Source organism: Herpailurus yagouaroundi, unplaced genomic scaffold (genome assembly GCF_014898765.1).
Source record: "Herpailurus yagouaroundi ecotype Mexico unplaced genomic scaffold, PumYag 159, whole genome shotgun sequence".
Taxonomy (NCBI): Eukaryota; Metazoa; Chordata; class Mammalia; order Carnivora; family Felidae; genus Herpailurus; species Herpailurus yagouaroundi.
This window is the reverse complement of record NW_024412400.1, coordinates 22,548,659-22,571,267: the sequence shown is the minus strand read 5'-3', so window position 1 is coordinate 22,571,267 and position 22,609 is coordinate 22,548,659. Positions and strand designations below refer to the sequence as shown.

Genomic DNA, 22,609 nt, shown 5'->3' with positions numbered 1-22,609 from the left:
AGAATAGCGCTTTACTAGTGCTTGTTGTGTTTAGCATTCTACTAAGTGTGCTTTGTAGAATTCACACACTACTTTATGTGAATTGGGTCACTTGATGTCACAACAGCCTATGAGGTGAGGTACTGTCATGTTCTCCATTGTAGCAAGAAGGACACTGGGCCCGAAGAGGATGAGTAACTTAGCCAACATCACACAACTAAGTAGTACTTTCCTATGCTGCATTGCTTGCCTTCTGGGTCACCCAGGTTTACTACACTACCTGGTCTGACACATTTCTCTGTTGTCCTGTTTCTCTCCTCCCATATATCTTGTTCCTCGATTCATTGCCCTGTGTCCTCTATTCTACTTCGCATTTGTAAAACTCTGCATGCCACCTCTGGGTGTCTTGGGCACACCCCTATCACCCTGTGTTTACTTCACCTCCAACCACTCAGCCACGTGCTGGATAAAAACTTATTTTGGAACACTCATGCAGATTCCCACCACGTATTCCATTCCCCATCAAGCCATCAAACAAAGTTAGTTATACGTTTTTAAATGCATTACTGGACATATGAGTCAGAATCAGCTCTTGAAATGGAGAACAAAAGCCGACACCTCTAAGTTGGTGTTTCATTTTGGAGACTTGAGCACTTCCTAGAAACTTGAAGAATCTGCCTTTGGAACAGTTTCAATACCAAGTGACGGTATATAAAATCCAGAGGACTCTTTAATGAAGCACAGTAAAACCTTGGATTGTGAGTAACTTGTTCTGCGAGTGTTCCACAAGACAAGCAGACATTTCTAATAAATTTTAACTTGATAAACGAGCGATGTCTTGCAACACGAGTAGTAAGTGACACCGAATGTCACATGATCACGACTGAGCCAATGGTTCCTGATATTCGCTTTGATATGCAAGTGCTTTGGATTACAAGTATGTTTCCTGAACAAATTATGCTCGCAAAACAAGGTTTACTGTATTTGAATGCAACATTCCAGCATATTATGAGGTTTAATTTATTTGAGTTACTTTTATAATTGAGATGTTAAAAAACGTATCTCCTTTAATGCATTTGGAAGAAATGTAATTAGAACTTTATTTTGAAGTTCTGCAAACCAGAGAAACTTGAGATTCCTTTTTAATGGATGTCAAAGCCTATCCTTCTAATTTAAATGACTGCCAGGCAAGTACTACGCCTGAGAAATGGTTTGCAAATGTGGGATGTGTCAATTCATTTTTCTTCCCTAGGTTTGCAGCAATTCTAAATCTTTGAGAGAAAGGAGAGAATAAGAAGGAAATTGGGGGCAGGTAATGAAAATAAACTTGAGCTTACCAATGAAGTAAAATAATTTGGCTGGATTCAATTATTTTTATCCTAAATTATTTTCTTGAGCTAGGTTTTTGTCCCTTGGCGCAAAGGAGGAGTGCTTTGGATTAGAATTTTCTTCCTGAGTGACAAGTTGCCTTTGTAAATGAGTTCAGCCATGAATGTTTGTCTCACAAACTCATTAAGCCCTGAAAAACGTACCAATAATTCCTCAGGAAAAAATGCTCATGTTGAGGCAGATCTGAATTGTGAACTGTGAATTGTATGAGCATTTTATATAGGACAGTTAAAGGTAAATAGTTCATTGTTTATGTTCTGTTAACTTAGCCATGAGCCTAATCTTTGTTAGAATTTCCTCTATTTTTAGCCAAGATTTGAGAGGCATTTGGAAGTGTCCCAGCTGGTTGGAAACAGATGGCCTATACTGCCTCTTCTTAGGATCAGTCAGAAAGCTCTATCGTAGATGCCCAACTGTGACTTCAGGTTGTTTTACATTTCTTGTTCTTTCTGGAGTCTTTTTGTTTGGTTGGTTTGGGTTTGGGTTTGGCTTGTTTTGTTTAATTTTTTTGTTTATTTATTTTTGAGACAGAGAGAGACAGAGTGTGAGCAGGGGAGGGGCAGAGAGAGAGGGAGACACAGAATTCGAAGCAGGCTCCAGGCTCTGGGCTGTCAGCACAGAGCCCGAGGAGGGGCTTGAACTCACAAGCTGTGAGATCATGACCTGAGCTGAAGTTGGACACTTAGCGGACTGAGCCACCCAGGTGCCCTAGTTTGGGTTTTGTTTCTTTGCTGCATGTGATGATGGTCTATTTTGGTAGTTTATCGTAGTATGTAATCTTTACATTCATTGCTTATGTGGAATGCTGTACCTTAGTATACTAATACTTCATATTTAAGTAGACTTTAGAGAACTGGCAAACTCCAGGCTGGTTTAGCACAAGTGGTGCATTTTTTTTTCCTGACGGTACCAATATCACATAATATTGCTTCTGAGCAATTGTTCAGTGCTGGAAATAGAGCAGAAATGATACATGCATCAAGATGTGAACACCTTCCATCCTTATCCCATCAACATTTGCTGATGGGTCATCACTCAAATAATTAAAAACAAATAAAGGATGAATTATAAGATCATGGGTTATTACACAAGCATTTTACTTTCGGAAAATCAACCGTTCGTGAGGAAACGTCACAGGATCTTGTTTCATCAAATCTTCGATCTGAGAAAGATTACTAAAAGATTACAGGAAAGGGATTACTCAATCCAATCACCTCATCTTCAAGATGGAAAAATGGAAGACTAGAAAGGCTATTGGTGCATAAAGGATCAGACATCAACTTAATTAACGGCAAGGCCAAAATTACGACCTCCATTTCCTGACTCTAGGTCCAATCTCCACTCTTTTATGATTAATCTTTTTTGCTTCCGAGTTTCACCTCAAAAGTAGGTTACACCATTTCAGAAATGTAAGACACCTCTTAGTTTATGAGAACCAAAATGTGAGATCTGTGGAAACTCCAAGTAATGGAGTTCCTGGTCAAATTCGGACAGGACCCCAAATTTTCTGATGGCCTTTTCCTTAGTGGAATCAACAAATCAACCAATATCAAATACCACTGTAGCCTGGTGCCTTTCTAGTCTTATCCACAGTCACACCCTGAAATATGGGGATGGAGTGGAAGGTAGAGAGTGAGTTCTGGAATCTAAGCCTCTGAACTCCTCCTTAACTGTATTCTTACATTAAAATATAGAAAGTCCATAGTTTAGTTAGTAATAATGTGCCAATGTTAATTTCATAGTTTGATAAACATTAAGATGCTAACATTAGGAGAAGCTGGGTGAAGGATACAAAGGGGATTGTTTGTACTCTTTGCAACTTTGGTATTAGTCGAAATTATCCCAAAATAAAAAGTTTGTTTAAATCAAAAAACAAACAAAACAGAAAACTGTAGTGGCAGGCCCTAGTTGAACCTTAAGGAATGGAGATAAATATGTAGATATTTTAAGAGATAGTGAAGGGACGCCTGGGTGGCTCATTTGGTTGAGTGATCGACTCTTGATTTTGGCCTAGGTCATGATCCCACGATTTCCTGTGTTCGAGCCCCACATCAGTCTGTGCATGAGGAGCCTGCTTGGGATTCACTCTCTGTCCCTCTCCCACCTGCACTCTCTCTGTGTCTCTCAAAATAAGTAAAGAGAGAGAGAGAGAGACAATGGAGATGAAATCTCAAGGTTTTTTTTGTGATATTCTGTTTCAGACTAACAACTCTTTTAGAGTGTATAACAGTAAATACAATACCTCACACAAATCTTTGTCTTTCTGTTGCCACACCATCACCACCCCCACAAACCCACATAGACTCATGTAAGGCGCTCAGACTTCTGACACCCTTTTTGATATCTCTCAATCACCCCTGCAGCTGGGCGGACCCACACATTAGCCCCTGGGGAGAGGCTAAGCAACCAGAGAAGTTCTCAGGCTGTGCCCCACAATCATCGTCTCCCACTGTTTTGCCTCTCCCAGCCAGACACCTCCCACCTTAGGACTCGCAGTGTTTTCCTACCTCTCAGCTGAGTGAAGTCCAAAAGGATTAAGTATGGAGGGAGGGGAAGCCAATGTTAACCATAGTATTTTCTATGCTTGGAATTTACATTAGAAACCTCTTGATCCCTGTTGAAGTAATATTCAGGTTCTAAATACCATGTCATCCCATGTCTACATTGTGGATTATGTTTGGATAATTCCTCTATTTTCTCTGATATGATGTGTGCCTTTGGGACACAATCCCCCACGCTAAGCAAAAGAGGCCGCTGGAAATGCAAACTTATTTAATAACGGTTTCAACAAGTGCAATTAAAAAGATCATTTAAAATGATTACTTCTTTATAAGCAGTGTACTATAGGGGAAGGATGATGGATGTTTAGTTAGAAAGGCATGGATTTACCTCTCAGTTCTAAAAGTCCCTAAAGACAGGAGAAAACTTCTGACCTTCTCTTTTGGACTCTATCAGTTTAAGAAAAAAAAAAAAAAAGGCAGAGTAGTTGTGATAGTTGTATGAAAATAGTGTTATGTGAAAGCCTAGCAAAATACTTGGCATTTAGTAAGTGTTGGCTGCTGTCGCAAATGTTGTTGGTACTCCACCGTGCCCCCTCACTCTGTATGACTCCTATCCTTAGGATCTATATCTATGCCTGAGGCACTGTCTTGAGATGTAGAAGCCTCCTTTGCTACAGTCATGGCCACGATGGGGAAGTCATGCTCCCTTAGAGCCACCCTCAATCAATGATGGTTAATACTCCCCTGCTCTGACAGGGGATGTGTTCTACACTCCTCCCCAGGGTTCCCCAGTGGGCTTCAGCTCCAGTTGCCTATAGTGATAGCTTGCTTGATTGGGCATGCTTCATTGGCTTCCTCCACTCTCTGTGTCCCTTCCCTACTGTCTCCTAAATATGTGTGCTGGACCTAACACCTAAATAAATGACTTATAGTTAAAGCCATGCCTCAGGGTCTGCTTCTGGGGAGGCCTAACTAAGACTACTTCTTTCTTGCCACGTATGTACACCATAATAACAAATGGCATCTCGCTTGTAAAGACATTCAGCCACACTACAACAGTAGTATTCTTGGGCTTATATGTATATTACATGGGTATATGTATATTACGTGACCACTGTACATAGTGGTCAAGAACCTGGGCTCTGACAGCACACAGATCTGGATTCTAACCCTGATACTGCCATACTGAGCAAGCTATTTAATCATTCGGAGCCTTAGTTTTCTCGTCTTTAAAATGAGGATGGGGGCACCTGGGTGGCGCAGTCGGTTAAGCGTCCGACTTCAGCCAGGTCACGATCTCGCGGTCCGGGAGTTCGAGCCCCGCGTCAGGCTCTGGGCTGATGGCTCAGAGCCTGGAGCCTGTTTCCGATTCTGTGTCTCCCTCTCTCTCTGCCCCTCCCCCGTTCATGCTCTGTCTCTCTCTGTCCCAAAAATAAATAAACGTTGAAAAAAAAAATTTTTAAATGAGGATGATGATTTCTAAATGGTTATAATGATTAATGAAATAATGGATCAAAATGTGGATGATAAGCGTACCTATTCCATACAATTAGTGCCTGTAAGTGAGACGGGAGATGCACTGCCTTACTGGAGTGTCTGGAGCCCAGGAAGCCCTCGGTAGAATGTAAAGCGTGTGCCAACCTAGTAACAAGAAAACCCCTGGCATGGCTTCCCTTCTTGTTCTCGCCACACCCTAATGCAACATGGTTCATGCGTTCCAAATTAAGTAAAACACCATTTGGGATTATAGGTGTGATTATGCATGTGCTAATCCTCTCTCTCTTTTCTCTGTCTATACAAACACATCTTAACACACACATATAAATATGATTTAATAAGCTTATATTTTACCGGATACTTTTGCATATTACTAAGGTATTTTATACGACCAAAGAAATTCATCATAGGCTTTCCTTAAATAACATGCTCCCATTCCTTTTATTAAATCTGAACTATCTGCTCACTTACCAAATGCTAATCTAAACTAAACTTTTTAAGACTGCATATGTTGTATAAAGCAGGTCACACTTGTATAAACTGTGCACACAATATGCATAGTAAAAGTAAGTAAATTATTGTAGGGAGCCTAAAGAGCAAACTAATCAGAAATTCCCATTCAGTGTTAGAAGTGTGTAATTAAGCAAAATACTGGGCCCATGGTAAGTATGCAATGAAAAATATATGGATTGAATTGTGCTAAGTTCCATGCTCTTCTGGGCGTGGTCATTAAGAGTCATTCTATCTTGAGGCCCCTGGGTGGCTCAGTTGGTGAAGCTTCCAGCTCTGGATTCTGGCTCAGGTTATGATCTCACTGTGGTGAGATCAGTCCTGCACCAGGCTCTGTGCTCTCTGCCCCTCCACCACTCACCGTCTCTCTCTCTCTCTCTCTCTCTCTCTCTCTCTCTCTCAAAAAAAGGAGTCATTCTATCTTAAAATTTATCTTTGTTTCATAAACCTACTCTTTTATTTATCTAATCAATTTTAGTAATGATAGGATTATTTTATGATATCTTTTGTCTTTATCAAATTGCAATGTATTAGTATATTTAGATTCTACTTTATGTTGTGTATGTGTCTTTCCTCAAAATGTTCCTTAGGAAAAAAAAATGAGCAGAAGCAGACAGACTGTTCTAGGACATCCCTTCCTTTAGAGATGAGTTTCTTCAGCATAAAAAAAGATTGGCTTCCAATTTGGTTAAACTGTTTCTTCTATACAGTACAGTGACATGTTGTCTTGTTACAGTGAACATGTGCTCTCATTTTGGACGAGCTGTTCTGTGAAAAAGTTTTATTTAGCCCACAGAGCCAATCCCAGGATTTGTGGGTGTTACCTCCTTTGCGTGTTACCAGGTTTTGTCATCATCATTATTGCTTTTGCTCCGTCAGCTGTAACACAGTTTAGTAGCAACCTTTCTTAAAAAACAAGATGTTTCTGAAAATAGACAGAACAGTTGGCTAGACGGAAAAGAGATATCAACAAAAGTAGGTCTGTTGTTCCTCTGTGTTTTGCGCCCTGAATCACTTCTGAGATAGCTTCACACATTGTAAATGAACAGGCCCTGGATGAGGATATAATCTAATATAATCTGTATGTCCTGATACAAACTTTCATCCTATTTGATTACAGAAATCAATCCGTATGAAAACTGATTTGCTTCAGAGAATTCTTCAGGATTTCACTTTTGTTCCAATTAAGAAGTTCAACCAAATATATTGACTGGGTTTGTTTGCTTTTTTTTTTTTTTTAAGTGAGAAAACTGGGTTCCGTAAGGTAATGAATACCTTAATTGAAGATCAATAGGTGGGTCCAGTTGTTTCTTCATGGTCTGATGGTGCAGCTGATTCAGGCAAGAGGAAGTAGTAAGTAGCTCAGTTGTTTCTGGGTTTTTCTCTTCCTCTGTGCATCAGCTAAAACAGAAATTAGGTCATGCAATATTTACTTTCTGGGTAAGAGGACAGTTTTCAGCTTCCCAGTAATTAGCAGGAATGACCAATACGGAACAAAAGGACAAGCCCCTCTAATCAGTTCTTTGTCCAGAAGAAATAATACAGCATCCCTTTTAGAGCACAAGTGAGAAGACACTTGAGAAATACCAAGCCCACCAGCCATTCAGCATCCTGTGGTTCTCCACATTTGACGGCGTCTGGATCAAATGCCTATGGGGGCACTATCCTGCAGAAATCGACATCCTGAATACGACAATAAATTCAGATGTTCTCTCTGCTTCCTGATTATGCCTTTGTGTCTGCACTCTCTTCCTACGGTGCATATAAATATACCAGTAATATTTTTTAAATGCACATGTGATTTGCTTTTGTGATATCTCATCAATTAATCTTGGATACGTTGCCGTTATTTCTAAATCTTTTTCCATTCAAGATTAAGCTATGTTCTATCAAATCACCCTTGATCACTGCATCCTCCCCCTCGCTTAAAATTCTAGAACAGATTTTTTTAATCTGATATGTATGAAAGGGCTTCAGGAAGCCATGAAATGACAAAATGAGTACAGAGTGGCCCACAGTCTCCACATGTACTTTGTTCTGGCCAAAGAATCGCGTCTTTCTTCAGATTCACAAATGGGCATATAACTCCGCCACTTTTTTTACGTTTACTTATTTATTTGAGAGAGCATGAGCAGGGAAGGGGCAGAGCGAGAGGGAGAGAGAATCCCAAGCACGTTCCACGCTGCTAGGGCAGAGCCCAACCTGCGGCCAAACTGAAACCATGTGATCATGACCTGAGCCAAAACCAAGAGTTGGGCACTTAACCGACTGAGCCACCCAGGCACCCCGTAACTTCCCCAGTTTTAAGAGCTGCTGTCATCTGGATTTTCTCCCTCTTATTTCTATTAGTTAGGAAATGCTAATCCCTACAGTAGTTTTTACTGAATACATGGAGTCACCACCTTCCTCTCCCATTACAGTTCAGTGCTGGGCTCTTATTTTCTCTTACCTTCCTGGACTTCTGTGCTTTCTTGTTCCCATGAAAGTAAGAGAAGCAAGAGAGAGAAAAGAGATACACTAAACGTCAGCCAGTAACAATGGTTGGCATTTTCATATGTGGCACCTCCTTTAATCCATCACAGCTCCACAACTTAGATAGTATCCCTGTTTTTCCAAGTGAGAAAAGTGGAGCTCAGAGAAGTTAGTCGTTGTTGCAGCCTATAAATGGAGGAGCCCACATTTAAATCTGTGTTGAATCTAGTGTTGGGGAGGAACGTTATTTTTCTCTTCTTTTTTAGGTTCTTTGGCTGCCCTAATAATTATACTGATGTGAGACAGTAAAACCGAAGAAAAACAAATTTAATGTAGTACCTGTAGGAGTTTCACGTAGACATGAGAGGGTCAAAGACATCAGGCAATTGAGGCTTCGAGGCCATCCTGAGCTAAGGCCAAGGGGGCTTCAAAGGGAAGAAAGACTGTTCATTGGAAGATGAGTTCCATTGTTCAGTAAACAAATGTTTGCCATGCCATGAAGATAAATCTTTCTGATGTAAAAAGTTATCCCTGGTAATAGCTCTCTTCTTGGTACAGGCCCCCTATCTAAATTCTTTTAGGCTGTTGAGGGGGGAGTAAAAAGCTTCTTTTGAGTCCGTCAGGCCCTGATTGCCTTCAGCTCAACTAATTCCCATGCCCAAGTGGCACATTCCTGTGTGCCAGCCTGCCCTGGACCGCATCACTAGAGCGTATTTCCTTCGCAAAGCCTTTCCAGACAGAGTACCTGGTCATAACTTACTAACAGCATCACCTTTTATAGCGTATAACTTACGTTTCATTATTATTCTCTATCGTCCAAACATATGTTCTTATCCTAGTACAAATTTACAAATGCACATATGTTGTGTTATCGTCTCAAGGCTGTCACATTATCTCATACTACGATAGAGTGCAAGAACGATTGATATATTCATTAATTCATTCACTTTTTAAAATAGCATTTATTAAACTTGACTATTGTTAGTGCTTTGCTAAGATCTGGAATAGCGGTTCTAAGTTCTATCTTCACATTACATTCTACTGGGAACTTTTAAAAAATACCAGTACCTGGTCTTGGCAACAGAAACTTTGATGCGGTTAGTGGAGGTGGCAGAGGGCACAGCAGTTTTAAAAAACTTTCAGGGATAGGACTTGCTATCGCTGTTTAACAAGCCCTCTAGATGTTTCTGAGGCAAGCTAAAGGTTGAGAAACACTTTTCTGAAGACACAGGATGAATAAGATATAATACTTGCCACAAAACAATTCTCCTTGGTCTCGAGGAATTCCCAGTTGTTTAAAATATGCATTTTAATTACCTAGCACAGTTCCATAACCTATAACTTTAGTTGATAATGACAGCATTATTACTACTTAAAAAGTGTGATGACTCTCATCCCTTCTTGGGCAGCCATTAAATGAAGCGTTTACAAGAAAGTAGCGGTCAGTGAATAACATCTCTTAACAGAAGTCTTATGAACCTTATGGGTTCAGCTGAATTGTCACAGTGGTTTGTAACATAGTCGCCTACAAAGAAAGAGAAAGAGAGAATTTTGAAATACAAAATCTTAAAGGATAAATGTTTCCAATGAAGGATTTTAACGTAGTGTTTGTGTTGTTTCCATTCTATTATCGTCAATGTCATGCTTGCTGTTTCTCATCTTTATTAATGTAGCTTTTTTTACAGCTTTATGACAGCATAGTTGACATACAATAAACTGCATGTACTTAAAGCTCTTAATTTGATCAGTTTGGGCTCACATATAGAGCAGTATTATAAAACAGCTGCAGGGGACATCCAGTTCTATTACAGGTACCTCTTAGTTGTGCGGTTTTCCCCCTGCACACCCACATGGCAGGATGGGGCTGCAGAGGAGGTTTCCTGAGGAGGTAGCATGAGCTGAGACTCCTAAGCCAACTAGATGTCAGCCCAAGTGGATAAAACGGGGCAAGGTCGTGCTGGGTAGAAATAAAGCCCATCTCGTCTATGTGAAGTCTAGCTCCTTGTGGTTGTTGCTATGTGTCATCACGTAGGGTTTAAAAATACCTATTAAGCCCATTTGTCTCTTGAAACTCCAAGTGAGGAAGGAAGAAAGGAGCTTAACCACTAGAGAAATACACCACACTGTTACCGACCGTAGCAATCCCACTTTCCGTGTCTGTGGGTAGAGTCTCCTGCATGAGGGTAACCTGTTTAGCTTTGACCACCCATCTGCTCTCGGATGCACACTTCTCTGCTGTGTGTCTTATATAGAACAGCTTGCATAAAAGTGATATTTTTGCTTTCGTAGCAATGGAATCTTATTTCTTGCCTTGAACTCCCTTTTAATTTTTCTTTCTTCTTTTTCCTGAACAAATCAGTATGTCCCTCAATGTTCATTTGTCATTCCCTCCCTCCCCCAGGTGCTAATCCTGGGACTCTACTCTGTGGCTTTAAGTTCTCATTCTTTCTTCCATTGCAGGTTGGCTCCATGAGTTGGGAAAGAGACTAGAGTCTCCATACTACGGCAACAATACCTTGGGGGGCCCGTCCATCCGAAGTGCCTATATTGCCGCTCTGTACTTCACTCTCAGCAGCCTCACCAGTGTTGGGTTTGGGAATGTCTCTGCTAATACAGATGCGGAAAAGATCTTCTCCATCTGCACCATGCTGATCGGCGGTAAGGGAAACTCTTCTTCATAGCAAGACAGGGAACGAATATCTGCCACAGGATTTCTGTTACATTTGTTCTGTCCTAAAACACATTTAAATGGGAAGAGTCAAAAAGCGCTAATTAGAAAACCGGTGACAAACACTTTAATATACATAGAGATTAGCAATGAAAGTCTGTGATGTCAAAGAATTCCATTTTCTGGACAGATGAAGAAGTAACCGTTTACTTGATGACCGATTTTGAAAGGGCAGGAACTTTGTTTTCATGTAACTTATAGGAGTTTGAATTGCAGGTGTATGTTTGAAACCCCACTTGACAGTCTCGAACACAGTGTTATCAAATTTTATTAATACTAATATAGTGAATTAAGGATGCTTGCTAGATCACTTAGTTAAAAATAAAAACAAAAACAAAGAAACACACCCAATAAATAATAAATATTTAACATTTTAAACTTGTTTTCATATTCCATTTTCTGTGCTAAATGCTTCAGTACAACATCCTGAGTCATTGTCTATAGGTTGGGCACGATTCCTGTCCCATTTAACAAACAGACAAATTATTACACTATTGTCCCTGAGCTCCAAACCCGCCTTCCGTGTTATGCTTTGTCACGCTGGAGTTTGGGTGCCGCAAACCTCACTTTTCTTTGCCAGCCGACTTCAGTTGCGCCTGCCAGTAGGGGCGCCAGAGGGAGACTGGAAAGCGGGAGGTGGAGCCAGGGGACTGCTTGCTTCTCAGGCCTGTGATGTACCTCAGGCCGCAGAAGTGGTCCTCGTGTTCAGCCTCCTCAGTCACTCCCAGAACCAGACCCATTGTATCTTCTTGGAGATTCCGGCATCAGTTGGGAGCGCCCCCACATCCAAAGTCGGGCCTTCGTGTCTTACGGCTCCTCACCGCTCCTCTTTGGGGCCTTCGTGTTCTGCTAAGCCCCCTTCTTCCTTTTGTTTTTCCATCTCCGAGGACAGAAGCTCCTGCCTGCAGTTAGTATAGCCACGTTACCGCTATAATCTCTGTTTGCTCGTTTAGCTCTCTAGCCCCAGGAAAACCAGTTCTCTACGGTGCATTTCCTCTGTTGAAATATTTAGGTTCGTTTCCCTTTTCTAAACCGCCTGATACAGGATCAACACTGTTATTTTCCACATTTTTCAGATGATATATCTAAAGCTTGGAGAAACAAAGTAACTTTCCCAATGCCATACGATCAGTAAGGAAAAGAGGCAAGGTTTGAACCCAGATAAATGTTTCCTTCCGTATATAAATACATATTTGGAAACTTACCAAATCACAAGACTTCTCTCATGGAGTCGTAGGAGATGTGGATATTTACCTGGATCGAGTAAACATTCTTCTTAGACTGGAATTCTTAAAGCAGGGTTCTATCAGTATTTTCTGCCCCATCACAGTTCTCCCCAAAAGCCTGTTTTACCATGTTCTTTTAATGGCCTTAATCCCAGCTATCCCTTAGCATTTTTGAGCCTTATAATAGAGGATGGTTCCTAACAGGTTCCTTGCGTGGGAGATGTCAAATGGCTGTGCGGGGCTTTAAGAAATGACTCATCTGGCTTATGCCGAAATCAAAGTATAAAGCCAAGCCTTCCCTCAAGGAACTTATGATCCAGTCTGGAAGAGATAGGCTGAAAGATGTGGAAAGAGCTGTACTAACACCAGGCAGTAAAGCTCTCAGTGCCGAATCCGTTAGGAAGTTCCGAAGCAGTGAGAAAACCAGGGCCAGGGTTCGGGAGAATTTCTTGGAAAGGCTGTGCTGGTGACAGAGCTGCTGAAGGGGCATCCTGGGACTGCAGCAATTCTAACAGTCTTGGCTGATGTACAGCAGCAACAGCCTAGGGAGCAGAGAACAGGAATTCTCATTTTCCGAAGAGCTACAATGTGCCAGACGCCGTGGTGGCTGCTTTATACCCAGTGTTATGACTTCTATAATTGCGAGTCTCCTTGATTGCCCATCTCTCAGCTTAGCAAAGTTACAGGCATTTTGCCAATATACACAGCTTATACTTATTTAATATTTGCCCGTGTTTCTTCTACTCCTGATGGAAAGGTGGGGAAATGCTCAAATGTTCAAGGATTAACCTACTGATTTGACGTTTGAAGAATCTGCGTAGATAATTGAGCTTTTATTCTCTATTGATCCACATAAAATATTGTGAGTGGTCCTGAATCGGAAATGGCATAAATTATTCCCTGCTGTTCCCTGTAAGTAGAAAGCAATGCTGGTCACAGGGCCAAAAGATATGGGAAGTAATCAGATGATGTTACTTTGTCACTTGTTAAATGCTCATTGATCACATCATCCTGGTGCAAAACCGGTGCTCATTTGTCAGTGGCTTTTAAGCATTTGGGTGACTTGGACAGCACTTGGGAAACCACTGCTGTTGAATGGCAGACGGCATCTAAGTAACTTGAATTTATTAGTTAAAGCTTCCCAAATTTGTGTTTGTGGGAAACAACTCTGCATTACTGTGACAATTACCTTAGGCTAGAAGAAAAGATGTCTGCATTTGAGTATTTTCTATTTAACTAACTATTGGTATGACCTTGAGAGCTAATCATAAGAGCTCATAATATGGAACATGTTGCTCATTTATTTAATTTTTTTTTAACATTTATTTATTTTTGAGACAGAGAGAGACAGAGCATGAACGGGGGAGGGGCAGAGAGAAAGGGAGACACAGAATTGGAAGCAGGCTCCAGGCTCTGAGCCATCAGCCCAGAGCCCCATGCAGGGCTCGAACTCACAGACCGCGAGATCGTGACCTGGGCTGAAGTCGGACGCTCAACCGACTGAGCCACTCAGGCGCCCCAATATGTTGCTCATTTAATTCTCCTAACACCATGAGATAAAAGTTACTAACACCTTCATTTAGACATAAAGAAGTGGAGTTTTAGTGAGTCCGTTGCCAGGATTCACTGAGACGTAGCAAACTTCTTACACAATATCCATGTTATTATATCCTATGAGTTGATTTTATTCACATGATTTCTACAAATATACAGAAATAATTTATTTTTTAAAAATTTTAGGTATATATTCCTAAGGAATCAAGTCTGAGGCATCTTATTAGGAATCTCCACCCAAGGCTGATGACATTACTAATGACAGGGATGCAATATTTACTACAAAAGCAGGCGGCAGCGATCTTAAATGTTGCAGGTGACTGCCCAAACCCCAGATAAATGTCTAGGGCAGAGACATTCACTGGCTGAGTGAGGAGGAGGAAGGAAGGGGAAGCTTCCGTGTGAGCATCAGTAATTACAGTGTGTGCTAACCACTGATTTATGGGAAGACGATTAAAAACTGTCAAAGACATCCAGCAATACTAATGAGAAAAGGAAAAAAAAAAACATATGCGGACAATCTTGAGATTTGAGGATTTTGAGAACACCCAAAACAAAAGTAACCTTAGAAGCTTCAAACAACTATTACAGTTAATAAGTGAATGTTGTAAGGCTAATGGGTACAAGTTCAATATGCAAAAATTAATAGTATTTCTATACGCTAGTGCCAAACAGCTAGAAAATTAAATGTAAGAAATGATTACAGGGGCGCCTGGGTGGCTTAGTCAGTTAAGCGTCTGACTTTGGCTCAGGTCATGTTCTTGCGGTCTGTGAGTTCAAGCCCCGCATCGGGCTCTGTGCTGACAGCTCAGAGCCTGGAACCTGCTTCCGATTCTGTATCGCCCTCCCACTTACTCTCGCTCTCTCTCTCTCTCTCTCAAAAATAAATAAACATTTAAAAAATGATTATAAAAGTATCAAATATGTAGGAAAATCTCTTTTAAAATGTGTAACTCTACTATACAGAAAACTACAAAGCATTAGTGAGAAAATTTACAAGGGGAGTAACAGAAGGATATACAATGATGATGGTTTTAAGACTCAATATTATAAAGATGCCAGTTTTACCCAAATTAATCTAAGGATTCAGTGCAATGCCAGCGAAAATTCTAGTAGATGTGTGTTCATGTGTGTTGGTGGATATGTGTGTGTGTGTTTGAAAAATGACAAGCTCTTTCTACGGGTTAGTGGAAATGCAGAGCTAAAACTAGCCAAAGCAATTGTAAAGAAGAACAAAATTGGAAGATTTGTGCGACAGTTATCGAGATGTACTGTAACGTTCCAACAATTAAGAAAGCACATGTTAGCCCAGGAACAAATAGGCCAGTGGAATGGAAGAGGACAGAAATAGGCCCACACTCGTATGGACATTCTATGACACAGGGGACAAACCGTACGAAGGGGAAATGATTCTTTCAACACATGTTGCAGGGTCAAATGTATACCTGCATGTTGAAAAACAACCTGGACTCCTCTTAAAACTGCATTAAAATTAATTCCCGCTGGAGCCCTAACCATAAAGAAAAAAATGGGTAAATTGAACTACAGAATTTGTGTTTTCCAAGACATTACTTAAGAGTGTGAAGAGGCAATCCATAGGATAGGAGAAAGTATTTGCAAACACGTATCTGATAAAAGGCTCGTACCTATTATATATAAAGACTGTCTACAAACCAGTATGAGAAGACAACCCAAAAAGGCATAAAACCTTTAAGAAGTACTTCACAGGGGCGCCTGGGTGGCTCAGTCGGTTAAGCGTCCAACTTTGGCTCAGGTCGTGATCTCGCGGTCCGTGAGTTCGAGCCCCACGTCAGGCTCTGTGCTGACAGCTCAGAACCTGGAGCCTGCTTCTGATTCTGTGTCTCCCTCTCTCTCTGACCCTCCCCCCATTCATGCTCGGTCTCTCTCTGTCTCAAAAATAAACGTTAAAAAAAATTAAAAATTAAAAAATAAAAAAAGAAGTACTTCACAAACAGATTCCCATGCCAAATAGACAATAAAAATATAAAAAAGGTGTTCAACGTCATTTATCAAAGCCTTGTAAATTAAGATCAAGATTAGATAGCATTTATATTCGCCAGAATGAGATACTTAAAAACAATGACAACATGGGGCTCCGGGGTGGCTCAGTCAGCTAAGAGTCCGATTCTTGATTTTGGCTCAGGTCATGATCTCTCAGTTCGTGAGATTGAGCCCCTGATCTCGCTCACGCTGACAGTGTGAGCGTGCACTCTCTCTCACACACATGAAATAAATAAATAAACCTAAAAAAAGAGAGAGGGGCGCCTGGGTGGCTCAGTCGGTTAAGCAACTGACTTTGGCTCAGATCATGATCTCAGGGTTCGTGGGTTCAAGCCCCGCATTGGGCTCTATAATGACTGCTCAGAGACTGGAGCCTGCTTCAGATTCTGTGTCTCCCTCTCTCTCTGTTCCTCCCCTGCTCGTTCTCTGTCTCTCTCTGTGTCTCAAAAAAAAAAAAAAAAAAAAAAAAAAAAAAAAAAAAAGAGAAATGAAAACTAAGCAAAGCTTATAGATTACAACAGAATTCACAACTGTGGTTACCTGTGGTAATGAGGCTGGTTAGTGTCTGTGAAGGGGACACAAGGGAGGCCTGGGGTGCTGATAACATCCTATATATTCATCTGGGGGGGTGGTTCAGTATAGTGAGCTGTACATTAAATATTTGTGTAATTTTCTTGATGTGTCATTGATATTAATTTTGCCTTGTAAAATCATAATACATGAGCTAAAAATAATAACCACCAAGTGTGGGATGGGAAGGTAGGTAGCAGTGAGCTGAGTTCTCACCTTTCATGGCAGGTTGTTTTTAGGTCTTATCTCAACATGATGAGCCAAGCAATAGAAGCAAAATTTTGTTGTCTAAAATATTGGTAAAAATCACGAGACCTAAAATAAATAATTTTAAAAGATTCCCTTTGGGGAGTGGGATGGGGGTGAAGGGGATGGGTTTGGGGCTAAATGCTTCAGAGTTCATTTTCTAAGCTAATTGCTTATGATTACAAAACTTTTTACAGAAAGTATCAAATGACCAGAGGTTCATTTCAGTGCCATAAATATTTATGGCACACTTAAGTTATGCCAGGCACTGTGCTATATGCTGGCGAAACAAAAATGACTAAGTCATGATACTTTCCTTCGAGGAGTTCACAGTTTAGTAATGGAAATAGGAACTTGGGCAGATGATGTTCTTTCTTTTCCCACTTTAATTTTTCCTATTATAATGCACATTTAGAAAAGACTGAAAAATCCACGGAAAAATTAGAATTACATAAAATCCCATCGCCAAAAGACAGTCTTTGCAGTCTTTTTACATATATATAGCCCTCTTTTTGGCAACATTTCTATCAATTCTGCATATTGTGTTTGCCACCAAACAAAATATATTAGAACACGTTCCCACACTTTAAAAGTTCTTCTGTCACACTTAGTAATGGCTGTCCAGTAGTCACCTAACGAATAGGTTCCAGTTGATGGGTCCATCGGCTCAAGCTCAGAGGTTAGATAAAGCTTCCTAGCGAAGGTGACTCACCACTGAGGACATGTCCGGTTTAAATGAGGCGTCGTTGTCCCGAAAAAGGTAAAGTGAAATTCGTAACAGTGAAGGCTTTCCTTGGGTCCTCTCATCCTATATATATATATTCTCCTGACATAATTTTATTGGACCCATATGGGCTATGGTGTTCACAAATTCAGGCTTTTTTAAAGACGTCTACACTGCCATTTGAATTTGTCATTTAGGAAATTGTTCTCACTCTGTTTTCTCTGCCATCTGCCATCCACAACCCAGTGTACTCTGACAGGAGTGGAAAATTCCAGGTCGGTGAGTAGGTGGGAGAGAGGAGGAGGACAGCTAAGATTACCCAGAGCCTGAGCTCTGGTCTCCTTTTATATCAGGAGCAAACAGTCCCTCTGTAGACTCTGAAGGCAACGCGAAGTGGTTGGCTAAAGAACTCAGCAACGATGGTATACCTCAGGAGAGCAATGTTGCCCCAAATCCCGAGAAAGAAGTAGGGAGCGAGAAAAAAAAGAAGGAAGGGGATGGGCGGGGAAGGGAAGAAAAGGGGGAAGGGAAAGGAGAAGAATAAGGAAGAAAAAGGAGACAGACAGAAAGCCAGGCAGCCCTTTCGGAGGACTCTTTCACCGAAGATCTATTTACTTTCTTCTGAGATCCCAATTATCGAGCTTCCTCCAAGACCTGATATTAAGGCGAGATTTTACAAAATGCATTCTATACAAAATGCCTACACAAAGCAAAAGAGCCTCCCACACACTCAGCAGCAGACCCAGCATGCTACTTTAAGAATTATATACGTCAGATTTGCTAGGAGTAAAAGGAAAAGTGAATGATAACTTCCAAACTGACCTGGATATTGCCATTTTTGAGTCAAACTTTCATAGCAGACGGAATGATTCGGCCTGATAGTTATATATATGCTTCACCGGTGTGAAAATGATAACCGGTGACAGAGAGGCAAAATACCTTTGGAAACTGGAAAATTATGGAAGTTGGGGTTTTATTTTTTTAACTACTTAAATTAGAAGTATTTGCCTATGCTGAAATGAGGCTTTGAAATTATGGTGACTCGAATATAGACTGGGACTTTCCAACAACACTGAGAATGCTACAATTAATCCATTAATTCATTTTATTGATGATGTACAATCAGGATGCTAAACGGTCTGAACATATCACTTCTCTTACTTTAAGTGCTCTACACACATTATAATTAAGCAAAGCAAAGTTAAAATCATATACGTAATTAAGGAAGGCAGTGTTAAAATAAATGAAATAGAATTGTTCTCAGTAGTCAGTTTAATCTCGATGAAAGACCATTACATACTTTTACAGACGGTAGGGCCTTCCACACACCGAGCCCATAAGTATATTAACTGAGCCTGAAATTGGTGTTTAATTTCTTTGACTTGGAGCAGAATCGCTTCTCTTCTTTGCTGAGTGTTTATCATAAATAGAGGGCTCTTCTTCCAAACAAAATATTTGACCTCAGAGCCACTGTGCTCCTACAGAAGAACGGATCTCAATTTGGAATTTACCAAGAGCCATTCAACAGTAAGTTATTAGGTAATGCACATTTTTCTTAGGATAGTTTTGACCTATTGGAAAACGTTTCATTTTTGAAAACTTGGGGAGAATATACACTTGCCTACATTTGTATGGAGCAGGAACTTACTAAATATTTCTTGAATTTCTTTCATCAAGAAGTCATTCCCACTAACAACCACTCTTAAATATTTACGAGGTTGCTGGAAAACCTTGCCTGAGTCTTTCCCCCCATATTTTACGCCACAGAGCGTGTTGAAAATTCATGATTATGCTTTTCACTATCATGGGGAAAATGAACATAAAATGAGCACCCGTTTTTCACACAAAACATTAAGCACTTTAAAAAATATAGATTTAGGGGCGCCTGGGTGGCGCAGTCGGTTAAGCGTCCGACTTCAGCCAGGTCACGATCTCGCGGTCCGTGAGTTCGAGCCCCGCGTCGGGCTCTGGGCTGATGGCTCAGAGCCTGGAGCCTGTTTCCGATTCTGTGTCTCCCTCTCTCTCTGCCCCTCCCCCGTTCATGCTCTGTCTCTCTCTGTCCCAAAAATAAAAATAAAAAAAAAAAAAGTTGAAAAAAAAAATTTTTTTTAAATATATAGATTTATATTTAATATAATTTTATATTTAAATAATAATAGTCATACTTATATTTATATAATATATATATTAACTCTTTAAATCTCAAAAAAGCCCTATGAATAAGGGACAACTATGCCCATTTATATATAAGGGAACTGCATCCATGTATGGGAATTATGTATCTTCCCAAGTTCACAATTAGGAAGTGCCAAAGTCAGGTTTCATATCCCTATGTGTTTGATTCTGAAGTCCATATTCTCTCTGCAACATTATATTCCTCCTGTATGTAGGCCCTAAGTTTAACCCTATTCTAGTAACTTTTCCAAAATATTGAGTGTTTCCTTATTATTCCCAGCTGTCTTTATAGGCATGGTGATCCTATCTTTCATAGAGAAATGATGATATATAACCTAAAAGAATTTTAATTCCAATGTTAGATTAGATCGAAATTAGTATGCCAGTGATCCATAATTTCTGACAAATGTAGAGGAAAGAATTTTATTTGGGGCTATCCTGAAATAGGATGGAGATTCAGGAAGATAGATGCAGTAACATGTTGGTGTTTTTGCATAAATGTATCCATTTTGATGTAAGAAACTTTAACAGAGCTCCTTGGACATTGAGATTTTGGTACAGGGACACTTCGAGAGCTCCTAATAGACAAACTACTAGACTTGTAGTCTTTTTTTTTTTTTTTAACCGAAAACTGCTGGGCTGAAATCTGAATATCTGAGACTTGATCTGCCCATAAATGTAACTATACCCAGCCCTCACGTCTTCCAATGTCACAGCCCCAGGTGGGTCGAAGACCTTCTTGGACTATCTGATGGCATCTGCAGGGGCCATTCCAGTTCTGTTTGGTTGATGACTATTTAGTGCAAATTCCTGTCCTGAATTTTCTGATTTTAAGATTCCCGACTGCTCCCTACATTGGGCAACTCCTAGAAATCCCTTTTTTCCTGGTAGAAGACCCATCTCCAATCCCCACCAACTGTTGAATTCGTGTGAACAAAGTTTTCTATCTTATTATAATTGGGTGGTGGTTTCAGAAAGGGGACGGTTCAGTAAGAAATTGGGGATTAACGAAACCACACTGAGATATCACCTCACACCAGTCAGAGTGGCTAAAATGAAGAAATCAGGAGACTATAGATGCTGGAGAGGATGTGGAGAAACAGGAACCCTCTTGCACTGTTGGGAGTGCAAATTTGTGCAGCCACTCTGGAAAACAGTGTGGAGGTTCCTCAGAAAATTAAAAATAGACCTACCCTATGACCCAGCAATAGCACTGCTAGGAATTTGCCCAAGGGATACAGGAGTGCTGATGCATAGGGGCACTTGTACCCCAATGTTTATAGCAGCACTTTCAACAATGGCCAAATTATGGAAAGAGCCTAAATGTCCATCAACTGATGAATGGATAAAGAAATTGTGGTTTATATACACAGTGGAATACTACGTGGCAATGAGAAAGAATGAGATACAGCCTTTTGTAGCAACGTGGATGGAACTGGAGAGTGCGATGCTAAGTGAAATAAGTCATACAGAGAAAGACAGATATCATATATTTTCACTCTTATGTGGATCCTGAGAAACTTAACAGAAGACCATGGGGGAGGGGAAGGAAAAAAAAAGTTAGGGAGGGAGGGAGCCAAAGCATAAGAGACTCTTAAAAACTGAGAATAAACTAAGGGTTGATGGGGGGTGGGAGGGAGGGGAGGGTGGGTGATGGGTATTGAGGAGGGCACCTGTTGGGATGAGCACTGGGTGTTGTATGGAAACCAATGTGAGAATAAATTTCCTATTTAAAAAAAAAGAAATTGGGGATTAAATATAATCTGAGAAAGCTCATCAAAACAGGAGTCCTATGTATATGTACCACCTGGTTCTTCTCAGGATGGCAACATAACACTAGGCAGAATACCAGTTTTCCTCTGTGAATGTATTTGTTTCTCTAATGATCTCAGATTTTTTGATATCTCCCTTAAAATTTAACCACGGAGTAACCACAGAGCCAAAGTGGGGTTGGCGATTGGAGCCATATTAATCTCAGCTTCAGATTGCTCAGAAAATCCTCAGTTACATTTCTAGCCACTTTCTCCATACCTTTATTAATAAAAATGTGTCATATTTAGGGGCGCCTGGGTGGCGCAGTCGGTTAAGCGTCCGACTTCAGCCAGGTCACGATCTCGCGGTCCGTGAGTTCGAGCCCCACGTCAGGCTCTGGGCTGATGGCTCAGAGCCTGGAGCCTGTTTCACATTCTGTGTCTCCCTCTCTCTCTGCCCCTCCCCCGTTCATGCTCTATCTCTCTCTGTCCCCAAAAAATAAATAAACGTTGAAAAAAAAAATTAAAAAAAAATGTGTCATATTTAATATCATAAAACTAATTTTAAGTGATGGCTTAGGGGAAAAGACTAGGGCTAACCACTTAGACTAATTTTGAAAATGTATTTGTTATTATGATAACCACTGAACTATAACTTTATAGTTTATTTTATGAAATTATATTAAAATTATTTTATCATGGCTATTAAACTTTACCTGTTAAAAATGTAGATGCGAAAAGTACAAAATAAAAGTTTGTCCTGGCCAGAATGGCAGGTAACGGATTAAGTGTGGGTCAATTTTGCCTATTACTGAGGATTTTCGGCAGATATTTTTATTCTGATCGATTTTAACTCTGATCAAAATGACGACATTAAGATGCACTCTATGGCGAAGTGGCTGTACCAAAACGCTTGTACCAAAACAGCTGTGTCAACATGGCCACATAAACATACTCTGCCAAATTCAGGATCTATAAACTTAAATTTAGACTTAACGGGTGAGCCCCTCCGTCATAGTTCTCTCCCACTGTATGCTGTGTTGTCTTCTCTAGCCTTGATGCACGCCTTGGTGTTTGGAAACGTGACCGCGATCATACAGAGGATGTATTCCAGATGGTCCCTCTATCACACTAGAACTAAGGATCTGAAGGACTTTATACGAGTCCATCACCTGCCCCAGCAGCTCAAGCAGAGGATGCTCGAATATTTCCAAACAACCTGGTCAGTCAACAATGGAATAGATTCAAATGAGGTAATGTTCATT

General features: G+C 40.5%; 1 protein-coding gene across 1 annotated transcript in view; it reads left to right on the top strand.

Moving 5' to 3' along the window:
* KCNH8 (potassium voltage-gated channel subfamily H member 8) overlaps window positions 1-22,609 on the top strand; it is a 240,191-nt gene that overhangs the window by 154,328 nt on the left and 63,254 nt on the right. Inside the window, exons 7-8 of the mRNA XM_040481114.1 lie at window positions 10,809-11,006; window positions 22,398-22,597. Coding sequence (XP_040337048.1) covers window positions 10,809-11,006; window positions 22,398-22,597 — 398 coding nt within the window. The remainder of the gene's footprint in view (window positions 1-10,808; window positions 11,007-22,397; window positions 22,598-22,609) is intronic.